At 37.1% G+C, this 24,072-nt stretch overlaps 3 protein-coding genes and 1 long non-coding RNA gene across 12 annotated transcripts in view; 2 read left to right on the forward strand and 2 right to left on the reverse strand.

Annotated features, from left to right (window-relative positions):
- Positions 1-578: 578 nt before the first annotated feature.
- LOC112561581 (DNA-directed RNA polymerase II subunit RPB11) lies at positions 579-5,407 on the forward strand. Its single transcript, XM_025234144.1, has 4 exons — positions 579-729; positions 1,074-1,163; positions 1,635-1,809; positions 2,543-5,407. The coding sequence occupies exons 1-4, from the start codon at positions 677-679 to the stop codon at positions 2,576-2,578; spliced, it is 354 nt and encodes a 117-aa protein (XP_025089929.1). The 5' UTR covers positions 579-676; the 3' UTR covers positions 2,579-5,407.
- A 148-nt stretch (positions 5,408-5,555) lies between these two features.
- Positions 5,556-8,283, reverse strand: LOC112561582. Its single transcript, XR_003098689.1, has 4 exons — positions 8,102-8,283; positions 6,828-6,973; positions 6,365-6,478; positions 5,556-6,089 (listed from the first exon to the last, which is right to left on the reverse strand). It is a non-coding gene; the product is annotated as an uncharacterized LOC112561582 (long non-coding RNA).
- A 384-nt stretch (positions 8,284-8,667) lies between these two features.
- LOC112563296 (acyl-CoA dehydrogenase family member 11-like) lies at positions 8,668-17,955 on the forward strand. The gene is made up of 13 exons (XM_025237156.1): positions 8,668-9,298; positions 9,595-9,827; positions 10,896-10,995; positions 11,689-11,809; positions 12,295-12,437; positions 13,361-13,510; positions 13,742-13,836; positions 14,169-14,268; positions 14,845-14,985; positions 15,289-15,381; positions 15,871-16,138; positions 16,413-16,479; positions 16,981-17,955. Exons 1-13 carry the CDS (start codon positions 9,053-9,055, stop codon positions 17,102-17,104), a joined length of 1,881 nt encoding a protein of 626 aa, XP_025092941.1. The 5' UTR covers positions 8,668-9,052; the 3' UTR covers positions 17,105-17,955.
- Positions 17,956-19,378: 1,423 nt separating this feature from the next.
- LOC112563294 (calcium/calmodulin-dependent protein kinase kinase 1-like) overlaps positions 19,379-24,072 on the reverse strand; it is a 50,583-nt gene continuing 45,889 nt past the window's right edge. For all 9 annotated transcript variants that reach the window (XM_025237150.1, XM_025237155.1, XM_025237151.1 and 6 more), the window contains one exon: positions 19,379-23,968. In XM_025237150.1, coding sequence (XP_025092935.1) covers positions 23,917-23,968 — 52 coding nt within the window. In that variant the 3' untranslated portion in view covers positions 19,379-23,916. The remainder of the gene's footprint in view (positions 23,969-24,072) is intronic.

The raw sequence follows: 24,072 nt of genomic DNA on the forward strand, positions 1-24,072 counted from the left end.
TAGCTAATGGGACTCGAAGATGCTTGGGGTAGCGGTCCGGTGGCGCAACGGTATAGCGCCTGTCACCAATACAGTGAAGGTCGGCTGCCCAGAGTTCATTTCTCGTCTCGGGCACGCTGTTCTTTCTCTGCACGTGGCGTCTGTTTACAGGGCTGGCTGCTTGGCACGGCGTAAAAAAAACAATCCCCCCCCCCCTCGAAGATGCTTGGTGAAGATGAGCGAAGTCGAAGACTAAAAATGACAAGACTGGCAGGTGTATGTCTAGAGTGTTCTTTCGTATGCCATACAAATGGTTTAAAAAGAACTTCAAATCAGCACCTGCAAACATACCTCTCCACCCCATAAAAAATTCTGTGTGGATGCTTTCATGTATATATACAATAATAATTTTACGGCCTCTAGTCTACCCAAAAATATTTCTATATTTCAAAAGAACACTAAGCAGTTACGAGTTCGAGAATTATCTCTATAATCGATTAAACTGAAATAGTTGTAGATAAGTCAGAGGGTTACAAAATAAGCCAGACATATCGATCGTGCATAAACCATGGGGTGCAACAAGAGACGGGATTCTGGAAAAGCAGAGTGACGTTCTTGGCGGAAATGACCTATTAACGGTCCTAAAAGGCATGCGCGACATGCTCTCTGTGTGCAACGCTTTCTGTCGGTAACGAAAATGAACGCTCCACCTACGTTTGAATCATTTCTTCTTTTTGAGGGTGAAAAAAAGTAAGTAGACGCAGACATAAGTTTGTTGAAGGAATAAGACAATGCGAATTTTTACAATAGTTTAAATAATGGAAGAAGTGATTTGGGGTAATTGGATAAGTGTTGATGTGAGATGTAACGCCAGTCACTATTTTTGTATTACTAGCCAGTACTAAGTTGCTAGCTATTACCAAGCCACTGTGAGAAGTACATCAGCCAACTGATAGTGCTTAAGCAATAAATAAAGAGATACAGGCTGAAAGTGATTATTTTCTGTCGAAATGGAAACATTGACGTGCAAGATAAGTTTTAGTATAAATGTTTATTTTTAAATCGCTTTTCAACATCTCTTTTTGCGTTCACAGAATAACTATAGAAAAAGATACCAAGGTGCCAAATGCGGCGGTTTTCACAGTCAACAAAGAGGATCACACCCTCGGGAATATGATCACAACGTAGGTGTACATAGAAAAAAGACAATTAGGAAATTGTGCCCTATTTTGAATACTTTGTTAATTAATACATTCGTTTACATAACATTAATATTAAAAATGGTTAGTACCAGAAATAAGGACTAGATTAGGGTTTGATTAGAGTTTGGGTTAGGTTTAGTGTTCAGGTTAGGATTAGAATTATAGTTTTTTATTTCATGACATCGATAACAACCTACATTAATGTGTAGTGGGCCCTCTAAAGTTTGTTCTATTTTTTTTTAATATTAAGTTTTTAAAAAATTTGGAACAAATTTGATATTAGACCATTATTACAAAGGAGAAATGCTCTACCACAATTTGTTGCAAAAGGCCTGGTCAATTTTTTTTTTTTTAAGTTTAGATTATATTTTAAAAAGCCAATATCTGTAACTCAGATGGCAAAGTAACAGGAAGTTGATACATTAATATCACTGACACAACATCCACTTACAGGCAGTTGCTGAAAGATCCACAGGTGCTTTTTGCTGGGTATAAAGTACCACACCCACTGGAACACAAATTTGTCCTAAGGATACAGACAACACCAGATTACAGCCCACAGGAGGCATTTACAAATGCAATTACAGACCTTATCAGTGAGGTTTCTCTCATGGAAGAGAGATTTAAGGTAAAAAGAACAGGGATTCTATCTCTTACTTTTTAAACTTTGGTAATATATGTATACAAGCAGTCCTCGACTTATGACGTTCCATTCCTATGTCGCATTGTAAACCGATTTTCGCTGTAAGTCGGAACATACGTACATACTATACGTAAATAACATACTGTAAGCACTTATCCTATCCTAACACCTTGCTAAAACAGTAATTATCAAAAAACACATATAAAATAAAAATAAATTTTATATAAATATAAAATACACAAAGTTCAGTTTACGACTCAAAACCACTGAAGTCGAAAAAATGCTTTATACAATAAATGGGAGATGTGTCATAACTACGAAACATTGTAACTCAGGACTGACATAACTGAGGACTGCCTGTATGTAATGTTATAAAAGTTGATGGGTAATGAAATCCTTGAGATTATTTTACAAATGTGTTTCTGATCATTTCTGTTGTAATTATCAACTTTACTTGGCATATAGCATAGATGCAGTGCTTGTTTTTTGATTTTCTTAAATATTTCATCATTTCATCTTTTATCTTGGAAGTAATTAATGTTTTATTACTAAAAACAGAAATTGTGAATATCTCTGTAGAGGGGATTTCACCTTGAGAACTGTTACACAGCATTACAACTTGTGAGCACCTGCCCCTATTTAGATATTTTGTACAGCATTCACAGATAAATGAACAACACTGTGATACTTAAGGGAAATGTTCACAATTTTTCAACAGGATGCTGTAAAAGAACGACAAGAGGGAGAGATTTAAGCAGTGAACAGTCTGGTGCAACAAGATGCACGCAACTCCTGTATGATGCTGCAATTCTTTTGGATTTTGACTGCCCATGAGACACCATTAGGCCAAGCAAGCTTCATTACTGGCAGTGAAAAGGGATGGGCATCAGTGGCCTTTTAAACGTGTTCATAACTGACAAAGCCATCGACACACCTAGCTTTGCACTGACAAGGTGGACATGATTAATAAATGTGTCAGGAAGTAAATCTTACTTTAATGGCTTAACTTCCACTGTCTGATAGAAAAGATTGGTTCAGCCCAGGAAAGAGGTGTTGGTATTTGTCAGGACAGAGGAAAGCAATTAGCAAAGCATGACTGGTGGGATAGCCAGCACCTGATGTGCTTCTCACCTCTACTGGCTCGAATCATTCTTTCCAATCGTAAGATAGGAGTTTGTCCTTTCAGCATCTTCTTTTCACCAGTTGGCAGCATCACAAAGCTGACTCGCAAGGGCAAGAGCATTTGACTTTTTCCTAAACTATCCTGCATGGGTGAATACATTTCTTGCACTTTTGGTGCAGTTGTTTATAGTATCCAAAACTGTATTTGTACATATTTACAAGTTTGTGAAAAGCATTTTGGCAATATAAACCATTTATAATCATGCAACGGCTTATTGCATTATCTTTTAGTGAATCTATGTGAGTCCAAGGCAATCTTTGGCAAGAGCAGAAAGCATCTCAAGTTATAAAGAATGTTTTTAATCTGCATCTGCAAACTGCTGTCCATAAGCTATAAATTCATAATTTAGTATTTATATACATATATATATATAATATTAAGAACTAAAACAATTATGTTGTGCTTATTTGGGAGTTGTCCTTTTCTATTTAGAGGTTAATCCTTTAGATGATTTAAAGTTGAGCAAAGTGGGCAATGAAATTCCTGTCTCTCCATCAGAGAACAAATAGTTTTTTATGATGTCTAAATGTGGACAAAAAGAATTGCTTAGGAAATTACTCCCCAAATGGCAAGATATTTGTATGTTCCTGTTAGCAAGCAGTATTAGGATCACTTTATTATCTGCTACAAACCATTTTAAGATGGCTAGCAAGTTTTTGGAATAAGGTGCTCTTACAATGCAGACTTCACGTAGTTTAACACAAGATTTTCATGTTGAATTGATATTTATTCATATATCTTAAATCATGAGTTCAGGAAAATTCTGCATGCCTGGACAGTGTCTCAGAACCCTAGACAATTTATGAACACTGCTTTCATGGTAGCTTGTTATAGAACAAGAGCTGTACATTTGTGGAATGGTACAATTCCGTTGTTTTAAGATAAGGAACCAGGATGCATCATAATTTTAAGTTGTGAGTGTGGTCTGAACCAGAGCCAGTTTAAAATAACTTGTGACAATTCGTCCAATTCCTAAATATTTTGAAATGCTGCTATTCTAAGATGGTCCAGCCTTGTGAAGATCATCCACCAAGATGTACCAAGTTTTAAGAGCAGCATAAAAAAAGGTTAGGGATAGAAACATCAATTATTAAACTTGTTACTGTTCTGAAATGCCACCTCCAGAAGGGTGAACATTTGAAGGCACAGTAAATAAGTACATTCAACAGATGGATAGATCCCTGCTGGATTTGCATGTAGCCAACTAGCCTTGATACTTGAACTCAAATGATGATACCATCTTAGTATTTAAGGCCATGCCTCATTTTCTTTTGCATTCCTTAACCATCAAAACCGCATGCTTTTTATTTTGAGTTGCTTTAGTTCTTTGATTTATGAGGGTCAATCTGTTCAAATTCCATTGTTTATACATTACCTATACATGGTAAGATGACTGCATGGTGGCTTCAGCAAGAATTGTGAATAGGGTCTATTCAATAGTTTGATACATCTTTATTGTCTACTGTTCACAACAGATTAAAATTATGGGAGCTCTCATTGAAAAGTCACATCCCACATAGTTACTACTTCATGCACTTAAACCCATCCTAGCAATGAATATCAGACACATGCATACTATGTTAAGTGATATTGCAGTTTATTTGATTGATTTGGAAAAAGCCCTTTTCTTGGCAGTTTCCATCTATGGCTAGAGGGTAGCGTTTGGAAATGATGTAGAAGTGCGAGGATTATTTGATGATGCTGTATAGATCACTTATCTTTGATCTCTCTCATCAAGCCTTATCTTTGATGGATAGAATACTGAAATACTAAAGATGAGAATGCTTTTGATCAAGATGTGGAACATTGAAGTATAGGGCCACTGGCTCTGAAATTCCTGTTGCCTTTGTGAGAAGAGGCGCTGGTGGGCTTTCCTGGAAGGGAGGGTTGTTGTCCAGCACAGTGCTGAGGTACAACTTTGCACCTGTTCTTATTGCCGATAAATAAAGATGTGTGGACAGGCTGATGTTTCTTCAGATGTGTTTACAGGAATTTTTAACGCCAAAGCTGATTTCAGAGAAGGCATTTGCATTCAAAAGTGGAATCTGTTTTTGTATTAAATCACTTGAAGCCCATTTCTTGGCAAGGAGGGGGAATGGCATAGTTCTGTCATGAGATTTAAACTTTTCAGCGGACTAGAATTTGATAAATAGTAATTAAAGTTAATCACCAGCTCAAAACTTGTGCTGTAAATGGCAGCAAGTTCAGGCCTGAAGTACTGTTAATTGGGGAATTATTCTCTCTGACAAGTTTTTATTTTTAAGTATTCGATATAATCTGCTTTTTAGTGTAGTTCCTTAAATATATTGCAAATGAATTGTGACCAAACATTTGGTGGCAGTAAGTGGTAATCTAGATTTGACTACAAGGACAATGAGAATAAAATAGATTATCTTCATGGCTGCTGTGTTATACATCACTTTGCTGGCCTAACTTTCCTTACACATTTTCAGAAAGGCAGTATACTTAGAACTGAAAGGCAGCTGTGCAGGTAGAACTATGTAAATGCACAAGCTATCACTCACTTTAAATGTCCAAAAAACCAATAAAACAGTACCAATGCTTTTATTGAATAATACATAAATGCCAATAAGAAAATGTTTAACAAGAGGACGTGGGCAAAAAAAACCTAAACATGTCTAATGCTGGTTGATATCAAATCTACACCTCCCACCACTTCTTTTACCTCAAATTTCTTTTTTCAACTGACCCTTTATTATTCTATTTAGACGCAGAATCTTAAATCATTAATGAAAAGAAAAATAGCATGTTAATATAAGTTTATCTAAGATGAAATAAAGCTTAAGTGACACAAGTCTTTTAAAGTATTCAAGAACCCAACATTTTAGAAATTATGAGCAGAGAAGTGTCTTGACATTGTGACTTTTCTTCTACCCATCTGTATAATAGGAAGGGGCTAGGAAAAAAGCAAAAATCCATGCACAAAATATAAGAGAGTCTGTCACATGCAGATTAATAATGCTTAATTATTATCCAGACACAAAGTTGAGAAATTTCTTTTCCTTTCCGTCTTTCATGTCAGCAGTTGTTAATTCTGCATGAAACAAAATCACTTTATTTCCTGCAACAACAATTGCATTTGGTGGAAATTAATCTGTAGCACGAACTGTCATTTAGAAAATACTTTTACTAGGAGCTAAATGTTTGCAATGGAAAATAAGTGCTTTATACCCAATTAATCCCTCCATTTTCCATTTAAGCCTCCATATGCATGCAGAAAATGTACACTCCTTTTTCTTTCTGAATACGGAACTGAAATTTTGTGAAAAAATAGCAAAATAACTTATGTAAATACAAAAAAAAAAAAAAAAATTACACCCTCAATATATATGATACCTGATGACTTCCTCTATTTCAGGTGCTTTTGCATTTCCATAATGATCACTTCATTTTCTGGAAACTTCAACTTTCGTGGAGGTCCTTTTTTCAGTCCAGACCACAAAAGCACTTCTGGGTTAAAATAAAACATTTAAATAAAATCTAAATAATGTCAACAAGAAGAAATTATGTTCTACTATAGTCTTTTAAAAAATATCCATGTCAATAGTGCTCATCATTTAAGCTTTTGAGACTGCCTGCTCAAATTTGTAGGCAAGTTTGCTTCATAGCTATTTCTAACACCTTGAGAATAAAACACAGTTAATACATGCATCTTTGGATGAAATCAGAAACTGTATGCCCAAAAGACTCCTTATTTACAGTAGGAAATGTTTACAATGGCTCAAGAGCTGAAAAGCATTCAGTGGCTATAATTTCTTTTGATTTACATCTGGCACCGTGGCAGAGACCATATACTAACCATTTTCTGAACCAGGATTCAGGGTGACCTCAAAACTTCCCCTCCTTGGCAGTTTGGGGTTAAGAGCAAGTCTGACATCTCCAAATTCTTTGCGCAAATCAGCTGACAATGCCTCTGCTTTGCGCCGAAACACTTGTCATGATTTGCTGAAAGATATAAAAAAATGTTGATATAAATCTTAGTCATAAAATGCATTTCCATGATTATGATTGGCACAAAAGCAGCATGGGAAAGATGATATAAAAATTTAAGGCAGTTTTGGTTACTATTAACTGGCCATTTCTGCAGTTGTTACTATGTGCATCATCTATCACTTGTTTTGTCCTTACTTTTATGTTAAAAAAAAAATTTTTATTAGACAAGTGACACTACACTTGGAATTTGACTTGAAGATGGTTGCCACTAATGACATTATTTGTACATCCAAAATATTACGTAAAAAATATCCACACATGCATGCAAATACACAATCTCTCTTCCTCAAGCATACACTACCGACACATTTCAATCACCACAGACACCAAAACACACATGTGAGCAGGCACGTATGGATGCTTGCTTGCACATCTGCACTATACATGACAAGAAAAGACATTCAATTATTTGTCCTGACGAGCCACAGAAAGACAATATTTGAAATGTGACAGTGTATGGTCTTCCAAAGGTCTCATGATCTCCACAAGTTATCACAGAAAGACAATATTTGAAATGTGACAGTGTATGGTCTTCCAAAGGTCTCATGATCTCCACAAGTTATGACTAACTGCAATGTAATAATGTATGGAATTCTACAGACAAGTGCATGTATTTGGGTCTCTTGGGGAAATTTCTAAAATACTATCTCCACAATTTATGTCTTTACATCAATGCCAGTCATGCATTTCAACATTGGACTGCCATTTCTGCTTTGTGATCATCTGCCTATTCTGACAATTTGATCTACGTTTGATTATTTATCTATTCTGTCCCCGTCCAATGATGGAAATCTGTCTTATCATCTTGGTCTATGACTGTCATCAGGCTGAGGAACGACCTGGCTTTCCCATTAACTTCACCGAGTCACAGGAATTTTGTTTGTGTGATGTTTTAGTGAAATGCACTGAAAGCCTGGCTTTGGCTGGATTATTCACAAATGAATGTAAACATACCAAACCAAAATAGCTTCCAGAAATATGTAAACTTTACTTTAACCACTTGCTACTGTTGGTGTTTCGCATTGCAAGACTGGTAAGATCTTCGATGGGAAAATTAGTTATGAATACTAAAACCCATACCAAAATTCGATAGAGATGGAAACGGTGCAGCTCTTGTCTACTTGATGTAAATTCTCTTCTTCTGAATCAATGCACGGCCTCTTTGAAGTGACATCGGATGAAGCATTTTCCACCGTTTTTTCTACAAACCCTCGCTTGCGTCTCGGTCCCATTTTTTTCCCGCGAACCAATTGAACAAAAGTAGGATTGGAACAGAAAAAGGACATAAAACCAAATAAAGATTTAAACAATATGAGAACAAAATGATTATAAATGTAAACCTAAGGCGCTCGGGTCAATATTAATTTTTATTTTTGTACATGATACTATCATCAAAATCAAAGCATTGTCCCCCAAGTCATTTTTTTTATAGATTGTACATGAGTTTCTTGGTCAACCCAGAAAATGTCGTTTTGCATTTTTGAGGGAGCTTTTGAATCCTCCGACCAATTGATCCCATGATAATGTGTACAGTCAAGTTAAAGACCAACAAAATTTCCACAATTAAAAGTCAATACGCCCTCTGCCCTTTCCCGTTCACTTTTTTTTTTAACCGACCTGCCACGCAGGGCATATATACCGCCTTTATCTTTTCGTCTAGGACCGCGGTTCTCAAACGGTGGGGCGCCCTTTCGATACAATTACAAGGGGCTTGGAAAGATCGTCTACCCCGGGGCCCGTGCTGGCTCTAGGGGCCCAGCGTATTTGTGTCACGTTTCTACATATTTTAAGCCCATGATGTCAAAAGAATACAAGTTTGTCACATAGCCTGTGCATACATGAAGCAATGATGTCTAGTAGATCTATTAACAATACAGGGATAAAGTACAAGGGGAGACGGCTGTTTAAAAAAGGGACGTTACTCAATCTTTGTTATTATCTGACGCGCCCTTTGACCCGTGGGACGAAATTCCTCGAAGATCGAGTGTGCGAAGCCAGTGAAAGTGTGTAGACATTAACAGAGTTTTTGTCATGTTCAAATTTCAGCGAATTCTTCGTTGTCAATTCAATGTACGTTTCAAAGCGACTTTTCCAGTAACTAGGTCTGTATCGGCGCATGAAGCAGAGTTGGAATTAACAAATAATGTGCATCAGATGCCGCTGCCTTTCTCAAGTGCCAAGGTGGGAAATTTCTCCCAGGAACCTCCACAGCTGGATAATCAATATTTACAAGACACGCTGCTACGATCGTTTCTGAAACGACATATTCCTTCAGATGTAAGTAAAGAATCTACAGAAACAAGACTAAAACTGTTAGTATATATAAGCAAAAACTTATTTTTAATTTAGTACTTTAACCTCCAGCGTCACAAATAACGGTATTTTAACTATAATAATATTATAGTAATCATCATCATCATTTTGTGCAGTTTTACAAGAACACATTTATCAGAAGAATTCCCATGAGAATGCATATATGGCCATATGGCTCCTAAATTACCACCCAAAAAAAAGAAAATGTCAGATATTTTTTAGAAGAGTTAAATATAAATTAATGTGATTTTTTTTATGAGGTGTTACCAGAGATTGATGCCGACCTCAGCCGATTTGGGCATCGAGTGGCCACAGACATCTATGATCTACACTTGCGTTGTGAACGTGAGCCCCCCTCAGTAGAACAGACTAATGCCTGGGGCCAGCGGACTGACAGGCTGATCACGAGCACAGCCTGGCGCAGCATGCATCACATCTCAGCAGAAGAGGGACTCATTGCACTTGCTTATGAGCGTAAATATGGTGCACACAGGTGGAGTACTTACAGTAGCATTGTGAGTTAGACATTAGACAACTTGACTCCTACCAAGATCAAATTGACAACTGCCTAAAGAGGAATCAAACATGAAAAAAACAACTCAACAACTGATGACAAAAGTTGACAATAGCCAAACATTGTCAACAAGCTGTGTGGTGTTTGAGAACTGTACATAATTAAAGCAGGTTGAAATTAATGTTTGCAATCTAAATTTGTTACTTGATTACACAAAGATCAGCTACCACAAATGGACCACAGCAAGCTCTTAACTTACCTACAGAAGCTGGACATTTCCAACACCTGCAACATCGACACACAAACCTTAGAGCATACACTGCTGTAATGTTAATGATTTCAACACCTATTACAGACTTGATCTTAGCCAGAGGACTTAAGTGAGACGATCTGGGGACCAGCAGAATCACTGAGGATGACTGCAGAGAAAATAATTTTTGCTGCTATTACATTTTAAAAATACTTTGTCTTTTTTTGTCTTCATTGGGGTGGTTTGTATCAACTTCTGTCATTGGTTATCAGTTTTACTTTTGGCAATGGTCAATTTGTTTTTTGATTGGGGTCAATGGCAAGGGTAATGTTAAAATGAGTATAGGTTGAAATGTTGCGAGTCATTGTGTTTTGGTCAAGTTGTCTGATGACCATGTCACTCTTACACCTGACTGCTTTTGTGAGGCAGGCCCACACACCCTAGACTGTATTCTCCTGTACCTTTGCAGGGCAGACCCACAGACCCCAGAACACATTTTTCTGTCCCGTTCACAATAGTAGAAGACAGGCTTAGCTGTGGCCTATGGAGCCACTTTGGCTGACAGGCTGTGGAACTGAAAACACATCTGAAGAAAAGCTCAGCCTGTCACCCTAACCCAGCTTATCACGAAGGCGGGATTTATTTGTAGAGCTTAAAAGGAAATAAACTGTTGTTTCCATTATATGAGATGGTTTCGTCAGGCCACTGGCAATGTCATTTGTTTCAGCATTTATATGTTAGCATACCATGCTTTCTCAGCATTTATCTAGCCAGGTGCACATCATTTGTGTCTGCAGCCGCCTATACCAGATGGCAAAATTGTATCTGTATGCTCCATCATCAGGTCTGTATGGTTGTCCGCTAGCTATGGCAGATGGTGCAGCAAAAATCATAGAGGTATGTGTACAGTGCAGATAACAGGCATTGACTGTAAAGTTAATCTCTGCGTAGTTTGTAGCCAGATTAGTCGGTAATGCAATGACAACATTGCCAATTATTGTCTTAATTATGATGACCATAATGTGTTCACTTAGACTCTAAACATCCCTTAAATGTATTGCTTCTATTTGTGATTAGCTAGATAATAAAAGGATTGGCAAGGCTCCAAAAGCTATGAAACATTTCACTCAGTTTAGACAAAGCTAACTGTGAAACAGTTTTAGGTGATAAGAAAATAAAACCACATTGAATGCTGTGCAGGACCAAATAAATAATTCCATAATAAAACTAACTTTATAGGCTGTAACACTCTTAAGCACACCAATAATGTATACTTGTAGGATTTGTGTAACCCATGATGTCATTAATTATTAATAATAATATTGACACATTGGTCTTTTTCTTTTTTGAAAATGTTCTAAAGCTGCATACATAGTATTCTGTACTTTATCTTGGCTGTCTTCTATAACTTACCATGAAAGGGAGCTGTAGACATTTAGGGGATGATTTACTACATGTACTACTTTACTACATGTAAAGTCATCAAATATGTCTATTGATGAAGTAAAGCCTTTGTTCATCTGCTACAAACTGGTGCTAGAAACATAACAACACGGCCATTTTAATCTGTTAAAAACATGAATGTTTCAGAACCTGGATGGCTGTTCTTGGTTGAAGGAAAGAGCCTACACCCGCTTAACATCTCGTAATCCACAGCTTTTCTGGACGTCTGGCCAGTGGATGACAGAAAAACGAGGAGGTTCTGATGTTGGTAGGAAGACGCTTATGAGTTGCTGTTCGTCACCAGGGGATGGGAGGGGGAAGAGAGGGAGGTAGTGGTTAAGTGAGCATGAATACCTGTATTGCAGTTTGTTATTCTGATCATCTGGCTTTGTACTGTACATCTTAATACCTGCAAATATTTCCCTAGTAGATAGTAGATAACAAGTTGTTTCTCTGGGTTAACTGAAAAAAAATTGCTTTGATGCCGCTTGGAGCATCTGTGTCTTTTATGAAAAATAATCCTTCCCTAGTCTTTCAGTGTTTAAAAAACTTGGAATAGTTCTATTATTCTGATAAAGTTTGCAAAGTTTTTGAAGTATAGTTTAGAACTGTAGGATAAAAGAAAACAAAACTCTGTAGTGATGCAGACTGCTATAAATATTGAATACAAAAACAGGACAGGCTGAAGAATTTTGATATTTTGTATATGTATTTGTTAGTGTTTATCTGCTTCTGGTTGCTTCTGACCTTCAGCTGGAGGGACAGAGACTGTTGCAGTGAAGCAGGCAGATGGCTCCTACAGTCTCTATGGTTACAAATGGTTTTCATCAGCAACAGACGCAGATATGACCCTTACTTTGGCCAGAGTAGTAGATGAAGAGGGGAAGACAACTGAGGTATGATGAGCTACGTACCCTTGTCCTAGTCTTGTGTTTTTGTTATTTTTGTTCTAAATTGATGATCTTTAAACACAAAGTTTCTTTTTCAATGAACCACAATTATAAAAAAATATACCTCCTGTTTAAATTTGCACATAATAATAATATAATAAAAAAAAATAATAATAATAATAAATGCAGAATTTGTAAAGCGCATACTCACACTCCTAGGGAGAATACTCCTAGCGCTTAAGAACAAGAACAAAACATGGACAACATACGAGGGACAGGAAAACAAACAAATAACATATTAACTATAAAGAATCAACAACCGTAGTAAACGAAGAATAAAATCAAATACAGAAAACACAAAGAGGTACCAAATAACAAGAACAAGAGCTGAGAGTAACATGATATTGCAAAACGAAGAGTGTGAAAAAGGACTAGCATTATGGAAAAGGTTCTTAGGAGTAATGTTTAGAAAGAAAGAGGCAAGGCAAATAAGAAGTTAAACTTATGTAAAAGATAAAGACATTTGGAATCATTTGTGTTATAAATTTCATGTTCCGAAAACAATTACTTAATAATTGCATTTAAAACAGCCATTGATGATACACAGCCTGCTATGTTGTGTTTAAGTGACTTCATATTGTGCCAGATGACTTCATGCTTTGCCAAATGACTTCATGTTGTGCCAAGTGACCTCATGACCATGGAAATCATCCAGTGCCAGTCATCCAATAGTCAAAACACTGGCAGTCTGCATTTTAAAGATTGTGCCATAAAATTTCAAATCTGAATGCAGAAATAAAAAGTTAAGCAAATTAGACAACACTTGCATAACAGGATAAAGTTACAAACAATAAAGTAATAATAGCATTTGACGAAATCTGCCTCTATTGTTATTGGACTTTGATAATGATAGTTTCTTCTGTGTATAGGGAACAAAAGGCCTTTCGTTGTTTTACCTGGAATTGCGTGATGAGTCGGGCAAACTGAATAACATTCAAATCCACAGGCTGAAAAACAAATTGGGAACACGACAGCTGCCAACAGCAGAACTCCTTCTCTATGGGGCCAAAGCCTTCAAGGTAATCATGGCATCTCTGTGTGTCAGGGAAAGTGCTTGCATTTTTGTAGGTATCTTTGTGTGCATGTGTTTAGAGATATTTTTGTTTGGGTGTGTGGGTTTTTAATGGTTATTTTTGTACGTATTTGAACATTTTACACATGCATGTGCATGTGTAGATGTGTAGAATGGTTGACACATTGCACTCGTACATGGCATATCTTTACACTCAAGCTGAATCTCCAATCTCTAGGTATCAGATGAAGGTCGTGGAGTGGCTGCCATCTCCCAGATGCTGACTTTAACTCGACTGCACAATTCCATTAATGCAGGGTCAAGCATGCGCAGGTAAAAAGCCTGTAGCAATTTGTTATTATTGTTGTACATTGTATTGAGAATAATATTTTTTATTTTTTTCTAGAGTGACAGTGAAGTATATATATTATTCATTAGTTGTATGTTATTTGTACATGTGTGTATATATGAAATTATTTTCTGTGATTTTTAGACCACATATTAAGTGTAAGGTTTATCTGAGTTTATTTCTCAGTTTGTCAATTATGTTGCCTTCTCAGCCCTAACTATTATAAATGTTTATGTTTCCTTCTCAGCAGCAAATATTTGTAATTCCCAACACAGACCAGTGTTTCCTGAACTAAGATTATTTTTATTGTCTTCAGAATAACAAACCTTGCCCGAGATTATAGCACCAAACGGAAAGCCTTTGGCACACTACTCAAGAACTATCCCCTTCATCTACAGACACTAGCACGCATGGAGGTAAAAAGTAGTTTATTTGTAAGTGAATGCAAAAAAATATGCATTCATGAATAGGCATACCTTCATGTCTTCACAAGCACCAACTTAACCTCTTACCTACCTATCTGTCTTAAATGAATTGCATGCATTACCTATGATGCTGTAGAACTTAAGCAAATCAGGAGTTTTGCATCACATGTTTAACACTAAATCTCATGTATCCGTGTGTTCGCCTGTCATAGATTTTCCATAGGTTACTATCATAAAGTCAGTATTCCAAGAATTTTGCTGTCCAAAAGTTTGGTTGGCTTATACATAAATATTTGATCTTTTCAGTTTGAAAGTATAATAAATTAAGTAGCAGAATATAATAAGGTACTGTGTTGTCTGTTAGTGATCAAATTACTGAAAGATTTCAGCAAATTATACCAGTTCTTTGCTAAATGTGAGCTTTAAAATTATTCCTTACTTTTGTTTTGTTATGTTAAATTATCCTCTTAGTTTTAGTTTTGAGCTATTTGAATGAGTTAGGTTGGGATATAAGAACTTATATTATTTAGAATTTGCATTGCTAATATAAAACCCTTTTCATGTTAGGTGGAGACTCGTGGTGCCACACTGCTGGCGCTGGAGGTAGCACGACTGTTGGGACGAGAGGAGGTGGGCATTGCCTCAGAGACAGAAAGACAGCTTTTGCGTCTGCTGGTACCTGTCATGAAGCTCTACACAGGTAAACAGGTGAGATGCTGTGGACAGGTGTTGCCGTGACCATCATATAGAAGACATGGACCTATGAGACCAGTGAAAAATTGTGATGTTGGCTTATGCTGTGGTGATTTATTTGCAGTAAATTGGTGGACCAAAGAAATGTAAATGGTACTGGTCTATGAAAGGGTTCAAAAGGAAAACTTTCAGTGATCATGATGCATGTAACATTTTCAAACTGAAAACAACTGTCTATGCAGTATGAAAGCTTATGTTAAGTGGTTTTGATGAGCCTTAGACAGTCAATTTTTCAGTTGTTCCAGGGGTCTGTTGCAGGCTGTTGCTGTTGTGTCAGAAGGTTTGGAATGCTTTGGGGGACAAGGCTACATTGAGGATACAGGACTGCCTTCCATACTGCGAGATGCACAGGTGAAATATTAGGACATTTATGGCACTGCTTTTCTTACTAGGGCTCACCCTCCTCACTGTCGCCCTTGTCTGAAGTTGAAGACCAGTTTCTCACATGGCAGCTTTTGCCAAGTCTGCAAAGATTTTGTCATTTTACTTAGTTAAAAAAAAATTAACATTGCTCATTAAAGTTTTTCCAGGATGTCATCAGATAATTCTAATTCATTTGTGATCGTATGTGTGCCAAGTTGTATTCTTTGCTTGTTTAATATTTCTTGCCTTGTGCTTCTTTCAGAATCATTTGATTATCATGCCCACTTTGTGGTTCAAAACTACTGTGGCATCCTATGTATCAGAGTCAATGTATATTTTATTGTACAAGGTATTGTCATCATCCCATTTATTTGATTTAAGTCTTTGTATTGGACCATGCATTATAAAGAAAATGTCTGCAATGAAGGTCCTCTTCAGACTAATATTGTTCTGTAAGACTCTTTTCATTCTGTTCAGGTGCTGGCGATCTGGGAGGGCACAACAAACATACTGTCTCTTGATGTTTTGCGGGCATTAGCCAAATCTAAGGGAGCTGTTCTTCAGAACTTTGCTCTTGATGTGAGCAGTCGTCTGGCGGCTGCATCCAGTAATGCCCAGCTTTCTTCCCCTTCAGCTAAAGTCCGAAAAGCTGTGGAGGAGGTCCTGGGGTTTGCTGCAAGAAACACTTCACAGCTAGAAGTAGCAGCAAGAGATTTTTCCTACAGCATTGCACGAATAGCTGTTGGTAAGTTGACCATTTGTTATACTAGCCTGAGTAACCTGTTATTGTTTGTACTCATGCTGTCAGGCATGTTACCATACAGCTGTTTCATGATTATTGTTATTTTTACACATAAAATACACCAAACATATGCATGCACTTTAAATTTACCTGTGTGTGTGCGTGTGTTAGTCAGAGAGGGCAAATGTGTTAAGGATAGGCCTTTCCCTAAAGCTTGCATGTCAGCACAAATAGTTTTATGAAGACAGAGTTAACAGCAAGCTATTGATTCTTGTAGGGTCATTGTTAATTGAACATGCTGCCAGTGGGGTGGGGACCTCCCAGGATGTTCATGCTGCACAAAAGTGAGTAGTGTACATTGGTGTTGCCACCTCGGTTTACTGAGATTAGCGTTGTGGTTAAGGGTGATGTGCTTGTTAGGGGTATGAGGTGTATCATGATTTGTTTTGTGGTGCTAGTGGTATCTTTATATTGGACTGCATATTTGTGGAGTAACTTTAGTAGGGGGTGTATTTGCAATGAAAGTAAATCTGAAACTTCTGAAAGGTTAACCTGTCTCTTTTATAATGCTGAAGTCAATTTTTCCTCCATTTTTTTTTTTATTCAAAACCCTCAGTTATTATCCCTGTGCTGAATCATTTAGGCAAATTCCAAGATAAAACCGAAAGTACATTAAGTTTTTTTTTTTCTTCATATTTACTGAGACAATCCAAAGTACAAAGTAGACACATGATAATGTAGTCATTATTGGGACAGGTGTTGTGACAAGTAGTGTTTCTCATGGTGTTTTTCTTATCATGACAACACCTAGTTGCTGTCAGTCACTGGATTTCTTTTTTTAATAGATGGTGTGATCAGGACCTAACACCTGTGATAACAGCAGCCGAAGCCAGTGCTTACACATTAGATTCCATTTCTGCAGACAAAGAAATGGTCTTTGATGGTTTCTTGCAAGCAAGTCGTTTGTGAACACTGATAAGCCTGTTGTGTGACATTAGGCTGTGGCTGCAGATCCATGCATTAGATATCAAATTGGACTCCTTACCTTGATTCCCAAAATTACAACATTGATTTGTGGATGTTTTATAAATCTTCTTTACTACTTCATCTTTTTTTTCTTTATAACATTTTACCTGTCGTCTCCCAATGTCATAAATATGTGTGTGTCACCAAGTTGAAAAGGTCGTTGACAACAGTTCAGTGCTGTTCCTACAAGGTTTGCATTAAGGGTAGATAAGGGTATTATGTTGACAGTTTACTTCAAACAATATACCCCTAAGCCCCCCCCCCCCCAAACTGTTATGAAATAGTCATCCCACAAGGGTGTTTAGAATTGCTTACAACTATTCTCCAAATGTACCATGCATAAACTCTTGTATGCTTTTTTAAAAAAGAATTCTCCTGATGCCCTAAACTGACCTAAAGTAATAACTCTGGCTTTTGACTATAATTGACCTGCAACCTGCTCTTTGACATTAGCAGTCAGTATTATGCATAAATATTATGCTACAAGTTAATTTTCAGAAAATGTTCGTGCATTCAAGGAATGCAGAAAATGTTGGTTTGATTAGAGTTTATTTTTATTAGAACTCTCCATGAAAAGTTGCTCATCTTATTTCTAATGTTTAGCTAGTCATAGATGAGAACTGCTGTCATTTACATTGTTCTGTTCTTGTGTTATGGTTTAATTAGTATCACTAACAATGCCAAATTCAGTACATTTTATGCTGAATATGACTCAATCATTTTCAAAAAGCTTTATTCTTGTGAAAGGTGAACTCCATTGCCATCATATAAAACATGGAGAAATACAAATATAAGGGCTGTAGAATCTTGCTTATTGAAGGAGGTTGGATGGGAAGACAGAACACAAGACTGTGCGGTGGACCTACGTTATTTCAGATCTGACCACAACATAACAAATTTACTCTGTTGTGCACACAGTCTAGTAGGTAAATGTAGCAAGCATAAAGATTTTTAAGATCAAAATTCAAAATCGTTTAGTTATTATTACATATTCTTTCACAAAGGTCTTTTTTTGGGAAAAGAAAACATTTGCTTCTTGATGGCATTCACAAGTGCTATCAGTATTACCATGAACTTGTATTGCTGGACTGCTGGCAGACGATATTTTCCCAGTTAACTACTTAAACGAGGCAGGTTTGTACAAAGCTTCCGGTTTAGTCACATTCTTTGTTAAGGTTCGCCGAGACTAACAGCAGAGAACTTCAAAGAGGTTAAGCGTTGGTCTCGGCAGACAGACAGCAATCCACCTATACATGTCCGTGGTATTACTAGGCAGCTGCCTTCCTGATACTGATTTCAGCATGGAGGTGTTTGTGGGTAACAACAAAGAAAATCAACACTTAACACTATAGAAATGCATTATTATTAGACAGTTGGCATTGCAGGAGTAAGATACATGCTGTTCAACAGGCCGCTAGGACTTGCAGGTAAAAAGAACATTCAACAGGCCATTTTGTAGAAGTAGTAGTACATGCAAGTTACCATCCATAAGCACTTGAGGATGTAGCACAGTGGTTAAACACCAGAAACAGGTCTGCCTCAGCCACTGGTAGGCTGGGGAAAAAGACTTCCTTCAGCATTTTCTTCTTGGTCCCGATTTTCTGTTTCATGAGTGAACATATACTCAACATTTTACAAGTCACTCATTGAATAAAGAAGAGCAGTGTGTACTAATAGACTGTCCTCACACTGCTAGCCACAGTGGTCTTGGCTTGCTAAGCCATTTGGAACTCAAAATATGAAATTAATGAATATGAACTTTCTCCACTTGGAATAAGCAGAAGTGTTTCTGTCCAACCCATGGAAGGGAGCTTAAAAGTCCAAGCTTAAGCACCAATCCACTGACCAATAAACACCTGTATGGCAAGTGTTGATTCATACCCATATGCAAGAAAAATACAGAGTGGGAGAGGGAACTGACAGAGTTAAATACATTTCTGTGCACGAGTTGTACAACCTGTGCCAAAAGGGGGAAAAAAATCTTGCATGCCCGATAAGCATACCCTGCATAAATTTTTGTATACCCTACTTTCAATTTGTCAAAACATAAATGAATAAAAGAGGGAGAGGTTCTCTTTTCTACTGAGTATTCTCTATTGCCTAAAGCTTATTTACATCAATGAGAACTGATAAGTTCCAAGCACTAAATCTCTGAGAGGAGTTTGCACTGCCTACTGCAGCTTATTTATTGCAGTGCCTGGTGTAAGGGTTTCTAAATTAGCAAGCTGTTGTTTTGTTTTGTTTTTTTGTTGTTGTTTTTTTTTTTTTTTTTTTTGGTGTAACTCAGACAATCTTTTGACTTCAACTTAGATTTTGCTAAAGGATACTAACCCCTACAATCAATGCATGCAGCATTGTGCTGCAGTTTACTCCAGTTTGAATTTCTTTTTAAAGATATCTTCATCTTCTGTTATCATGTGTATAATGCAGTGTTATTGCACTGATAGATACACCATACAAAATGCTTTGTAAGCAGTCATGTAGGCAAAGAGTTCTAATATATAAAAATACTTGTTTACAGATCTGATGTTTGTAAAGAAAAGTAAAGAAGATTGATCTATGTAGATAAACCTATCCGGAGTACTACAATGTGAAAGGAAGTGCTAAGAGGGCTGGTATATAATGGCTACTTTTATCACAAAGAGACCAGACTAATTAGACATATAGACTACAGCATGTTCCATTTATATCTGGAGCACAGAATGAATATATTAAAGAACATTTATTTTCTTCAAACTGTCATCACTAAACTTTATAGAAAAATTTCCAAAAATAATTCTCTAATTTGGGGCTAAGCTCAGTATGTTAAAAATAAATGCTTTATGAAGTCATGGTGTAGAAGGAGCTTCCTCCATGTGGAATGTTACTGGCAAATCATGGAAACACTCTTGCACACATTTTGCTATTCATGGAAAGCAGTTTTGTGATGATCTGACATTCTTGCTGTGCATGCTGGGAGCATGGCTCATTCATTCACTCATTTTGCAGGGTCCAGGCATAGAATATCATATAGCCCTACCCAGCAAGGTGCACATGTATACACTTATCATATCATATTATCCATCAAATGTTTAAACTGTACATGTATACACATACCAATATTATATTACCCATGAGGAAAAAACTCTTTGGAAAAAACACCCCAAAGAAGTGAAGCCAAACAATTTCAAGAACATTTCTTGGGACATGAATCCACAGCTTCCATGTCTGGTTTACACTGATACTGTGAGATGGATGAAAAGGTCATCTTGCGCCAAAAATTTTCATCACAACCAAACCATGGCATACCAGTGCCAGGCCAAGAAGCAATGCTTGAAATAATCACAACAAATCTGCCATCACACTGTCATGTAAACACTGTAACATGTAAATAATTTGTTTTCCATCTGGTGGCCATGCAAAATGGCTGCCAACAAATCAAGGATTAGGATTCTTTCCAGCAGTGCTGGTGATAAAGCAGTGGGACAGGGACAGACTGGGAAAAGAGAAAGAAAAAAGTTTTATTTTAATTGGTAATGCAACATCATAGTAAGCACATACAACATGGACATAAGGACTTTCAACTGACGTTGCACGCTGGGAAAAAGAAGAACACGTCAGGTGAAAAAGTTCACAGCAGGTAAAAGACAGACAATATGTGGTAGGTTATGAAATTTTTAAGTACAGGTGGTGAAGCATTTTGATTTACTGCGCCCTGAATCTTTTACAAGTACAAAATAGGGAAGGATGGGGAAATTCGTCCCTGTCCAAGTGTCATCTGGATATAATTTACCTTCAAATCTCTGCAGGTGAGAGGTGGGTGTAGGAATACATCAGAATATTAAGCAGCTTTCAGATGTCTACTTCTAACGGGTAGATGTTATACACTGAGGTGTGTTGACAAGAATGGCTACACTCAGCCACCAGATTTAAAAGCATAATGGATAGCATCTTGTTCCAGAATCAAATTACCTGAGCATTACACCTGGCCATACTTCTGTCACTTGTTTGGCTAGATTCTGATAAGTACTCCAATAGTAGGACTTTTTCCCCTCTGTTTCAGCCATTAGCATTATACTAGGTCTGGATTATAACTCCAGTTGTCATGTGACCTTTCATCACACCCAGTTAATGCAGTAGTGGTCAGTTATGCAGCAAACAGCTAGAACAAGAGAGTTATGAAGAAAAAGATCGTCATTCATGGGCAGTTACAAGGCTTTCTGTGCGTGTAGATATACTAAGGTTTCAGATTTACGTCTTCTTAAGGATAAACCTGTTTTACTTGGATGGTAACAAAACTAACAACTGTGTCATTTTATAAGAGGCCATAACTCACAATGTATGGTCTAATTTTACAAAATATAATTCAAAATTCAAGTGTAATTTAAGATCATTATATGCCAAGCATGTCAAAAGTCTGGTCATAAAACTTGGCTGTGACCAAGTTGAATCATAAATCCATCACAACAGGTTTACTGAATAAAAAATTTGCTTTGATTTGTTGAAAGGCAAGAAGATTGATAATATCCATTCTTACTGCCAACGGCTGAAGACACAATGTGAAATCTCCTAGACTATGCTGACATGGTTCAAAGTTAATCAGATCATGCAAATTCTCTGAAAATGTTGACATGTTGTGATCTTATTATACACTATGCCAGACGTCTTTCATCAGGTCGATTATATATTATGGGAGAAACATAAGATACAAGAAGTCACATGCAACAGGAAGTGCTATAAAAAAGCAGTGATAGTAAAGGCCAAGGTCAGGGGAGTAAAATATGAGGCACAGGAGGAGGGGATGGCTGCCTTCAGATAATGATATGCTAATGATATGCACAAATATTCAGCTAATTAAAACGATCTGTACATTGTGGCAAAAGGCTTCTAGGGCCTCTTCAGGCATGGTCCTAGCCTTAGCGCCATGCATATTTTCATAGGTATGTGGTGGCGGGGCTAGCGGGTGATCAGGTTAAAAGTTCATGCATGTTCTACAGCAAACTGCATAAAAATGTGTTTTTTTAATTAAAAAAACTAACAAAATAATGTGGTGTGCCTATGGGAACAAGAATGCTAATATGTACACATGTGAAAATAGTGTTGCGTTTCTACTGGCACAACTTTAAAATTATTAGTTACTAAAATCAAGTCAATGTCAAACTTGACACTGTTGTCATATCATGCACATAGAAAACAGATTTTTTCATAAAAATGTGTGTTGAAGTGGAACCTAAAATGTGTTCATAATATGACAAGGTTATATAGTTGCTGTTTCCTGTCATGTGATAATAGTGGATGCATACTTCCAGTCTGTAAAGAACTGGCAGTGAGAGATTGTTTGGCACTCCCAAACATGTCTGTCAATCCAGAAATAATATGCAAAATTCATGAATTCAAAAACACTTGTATAAGTGCCAGCAAATGAGTCTACACTACGTTTTATCAATATGTTACTAGCATTATCATAAGAGGTGTGTCTGAAATGTAAGGCGACTAGGATCACAAATAATTGATTTTAATTCTAAACGACAAACTATATGGTTTTTCCTTCAAATTAATCCTCCTTGTGTCTAATGCACTTTTCCATCTTTCTTTCTCCACCATGCTTCTCTGCACTGCTGGAAAGATTCTTGTAGGATGCCCCTCAGCTCTGTTGCTATGGCCCTCTGGTTCACCACGAGAATGCACCTGTTCCCAATACCTGAGGAATCTGACGGTTCCATGCCAAGAAGATCATGGCACTGAAAAAAACCTCTGTCTTCACCTGATCTTGCTCTATGTGACTTTTTTTTACCCCCAAGCTCAAAGGGATCATCAAGGAGACCTGTTTCGTAGGCATGATCGAGGCCATCAAGAGAGCTGTACCAAAGGATGTAAGGGGCATCACAAAAAAATTCCTCCAGCAGTGCACAGAACCATGGTAAAGATGGATGGAAAAGTGTATGAGACTCGAGGAGAGATGACTTTAAAGGGGAAGACATGTAGTTTGTTGTTTGGAATTGAAATAAATTATTTGTGTCATTAATCCCGTTACTTTTCAGACACACCTAGTATGATAATGAAAAGAATGTATTGATAAAAGATACCAGACATGTTTCTAACATCATACTTCTTGTTATCAGTCACATGCTTTTGTGGTATCCCACATTTCAACATTTCATCTCCTCAAGACCAACTGTACTTAAAAAGAAAAACACATATGCATAGTGGGATTTAAAAAAAAACAAAAAACAAACAATAATAAGCCCTGATCTTAGGCCAATGTTTCTTTTGATTTGTTTTGTATACCTTGAAGGACAAGGAGACTGATATAAAGCCCAGATATTCACCTGCGGTAACATTCTGCTTCATGTATTGTTTCTCTTCCAAATATTACACATTTACAGGGCATGCCTTTGTAACTGCTGAACACTTGCCAGATGTACAATGTCTCAGTTGCTACCAAGCAAGCATGGAAAAGGTCAGATTAGGAAAATCCATGTGAATGTGGGCAACATGGAAATGCTTAAAACTGGGAAGCAGATGCACATCTCTGCCATGAGCTTTACAAATATAATGCTGAATGGAGGCAGTCTACGACATTGTGAGATGAGTCACGTGTTGACTCTGTTTCACGTTGCATCCATTGTAAATTACAAAAATAGATCATTTAAAAATTCAAGGGAAAGTTTCGTTTGGGAGGTGGAATTGAAGTAGTTTCCATCTGCCATCCTGAGGGAGGAAGACAAGAATGGATGAAGCTGGTGAAATACAACAAAACCAACACCCTTCCTTCTTTATGCATCCTCTATCAAGGGCTCGTCAATGTTGGCATCGGAGGAGACTTTTCTGAAAACAGATAATCAACGATATTTGTTAAAAATAATTTCTGCTGCTATCAATGTCATGTCAAGGTTCTGAGTCATTTGTCATGACATTAACACTGCTACCCC

The sequence above is a fragment of the Pomacea canaliculata genome, linkage group LG4 (assembly GCF_003073045.1).
Source record: "Pomacea canaliculata isolate SZHN2017 linkage group LG4, ASM307304v1, whole genome shotgun sequence".
NCBI lineage: Eukaryota > Metazoa > Mollusca > Gastropoda > Architaenioglossa > Ampullariidae > Pomacea > Pomacea canaliculata.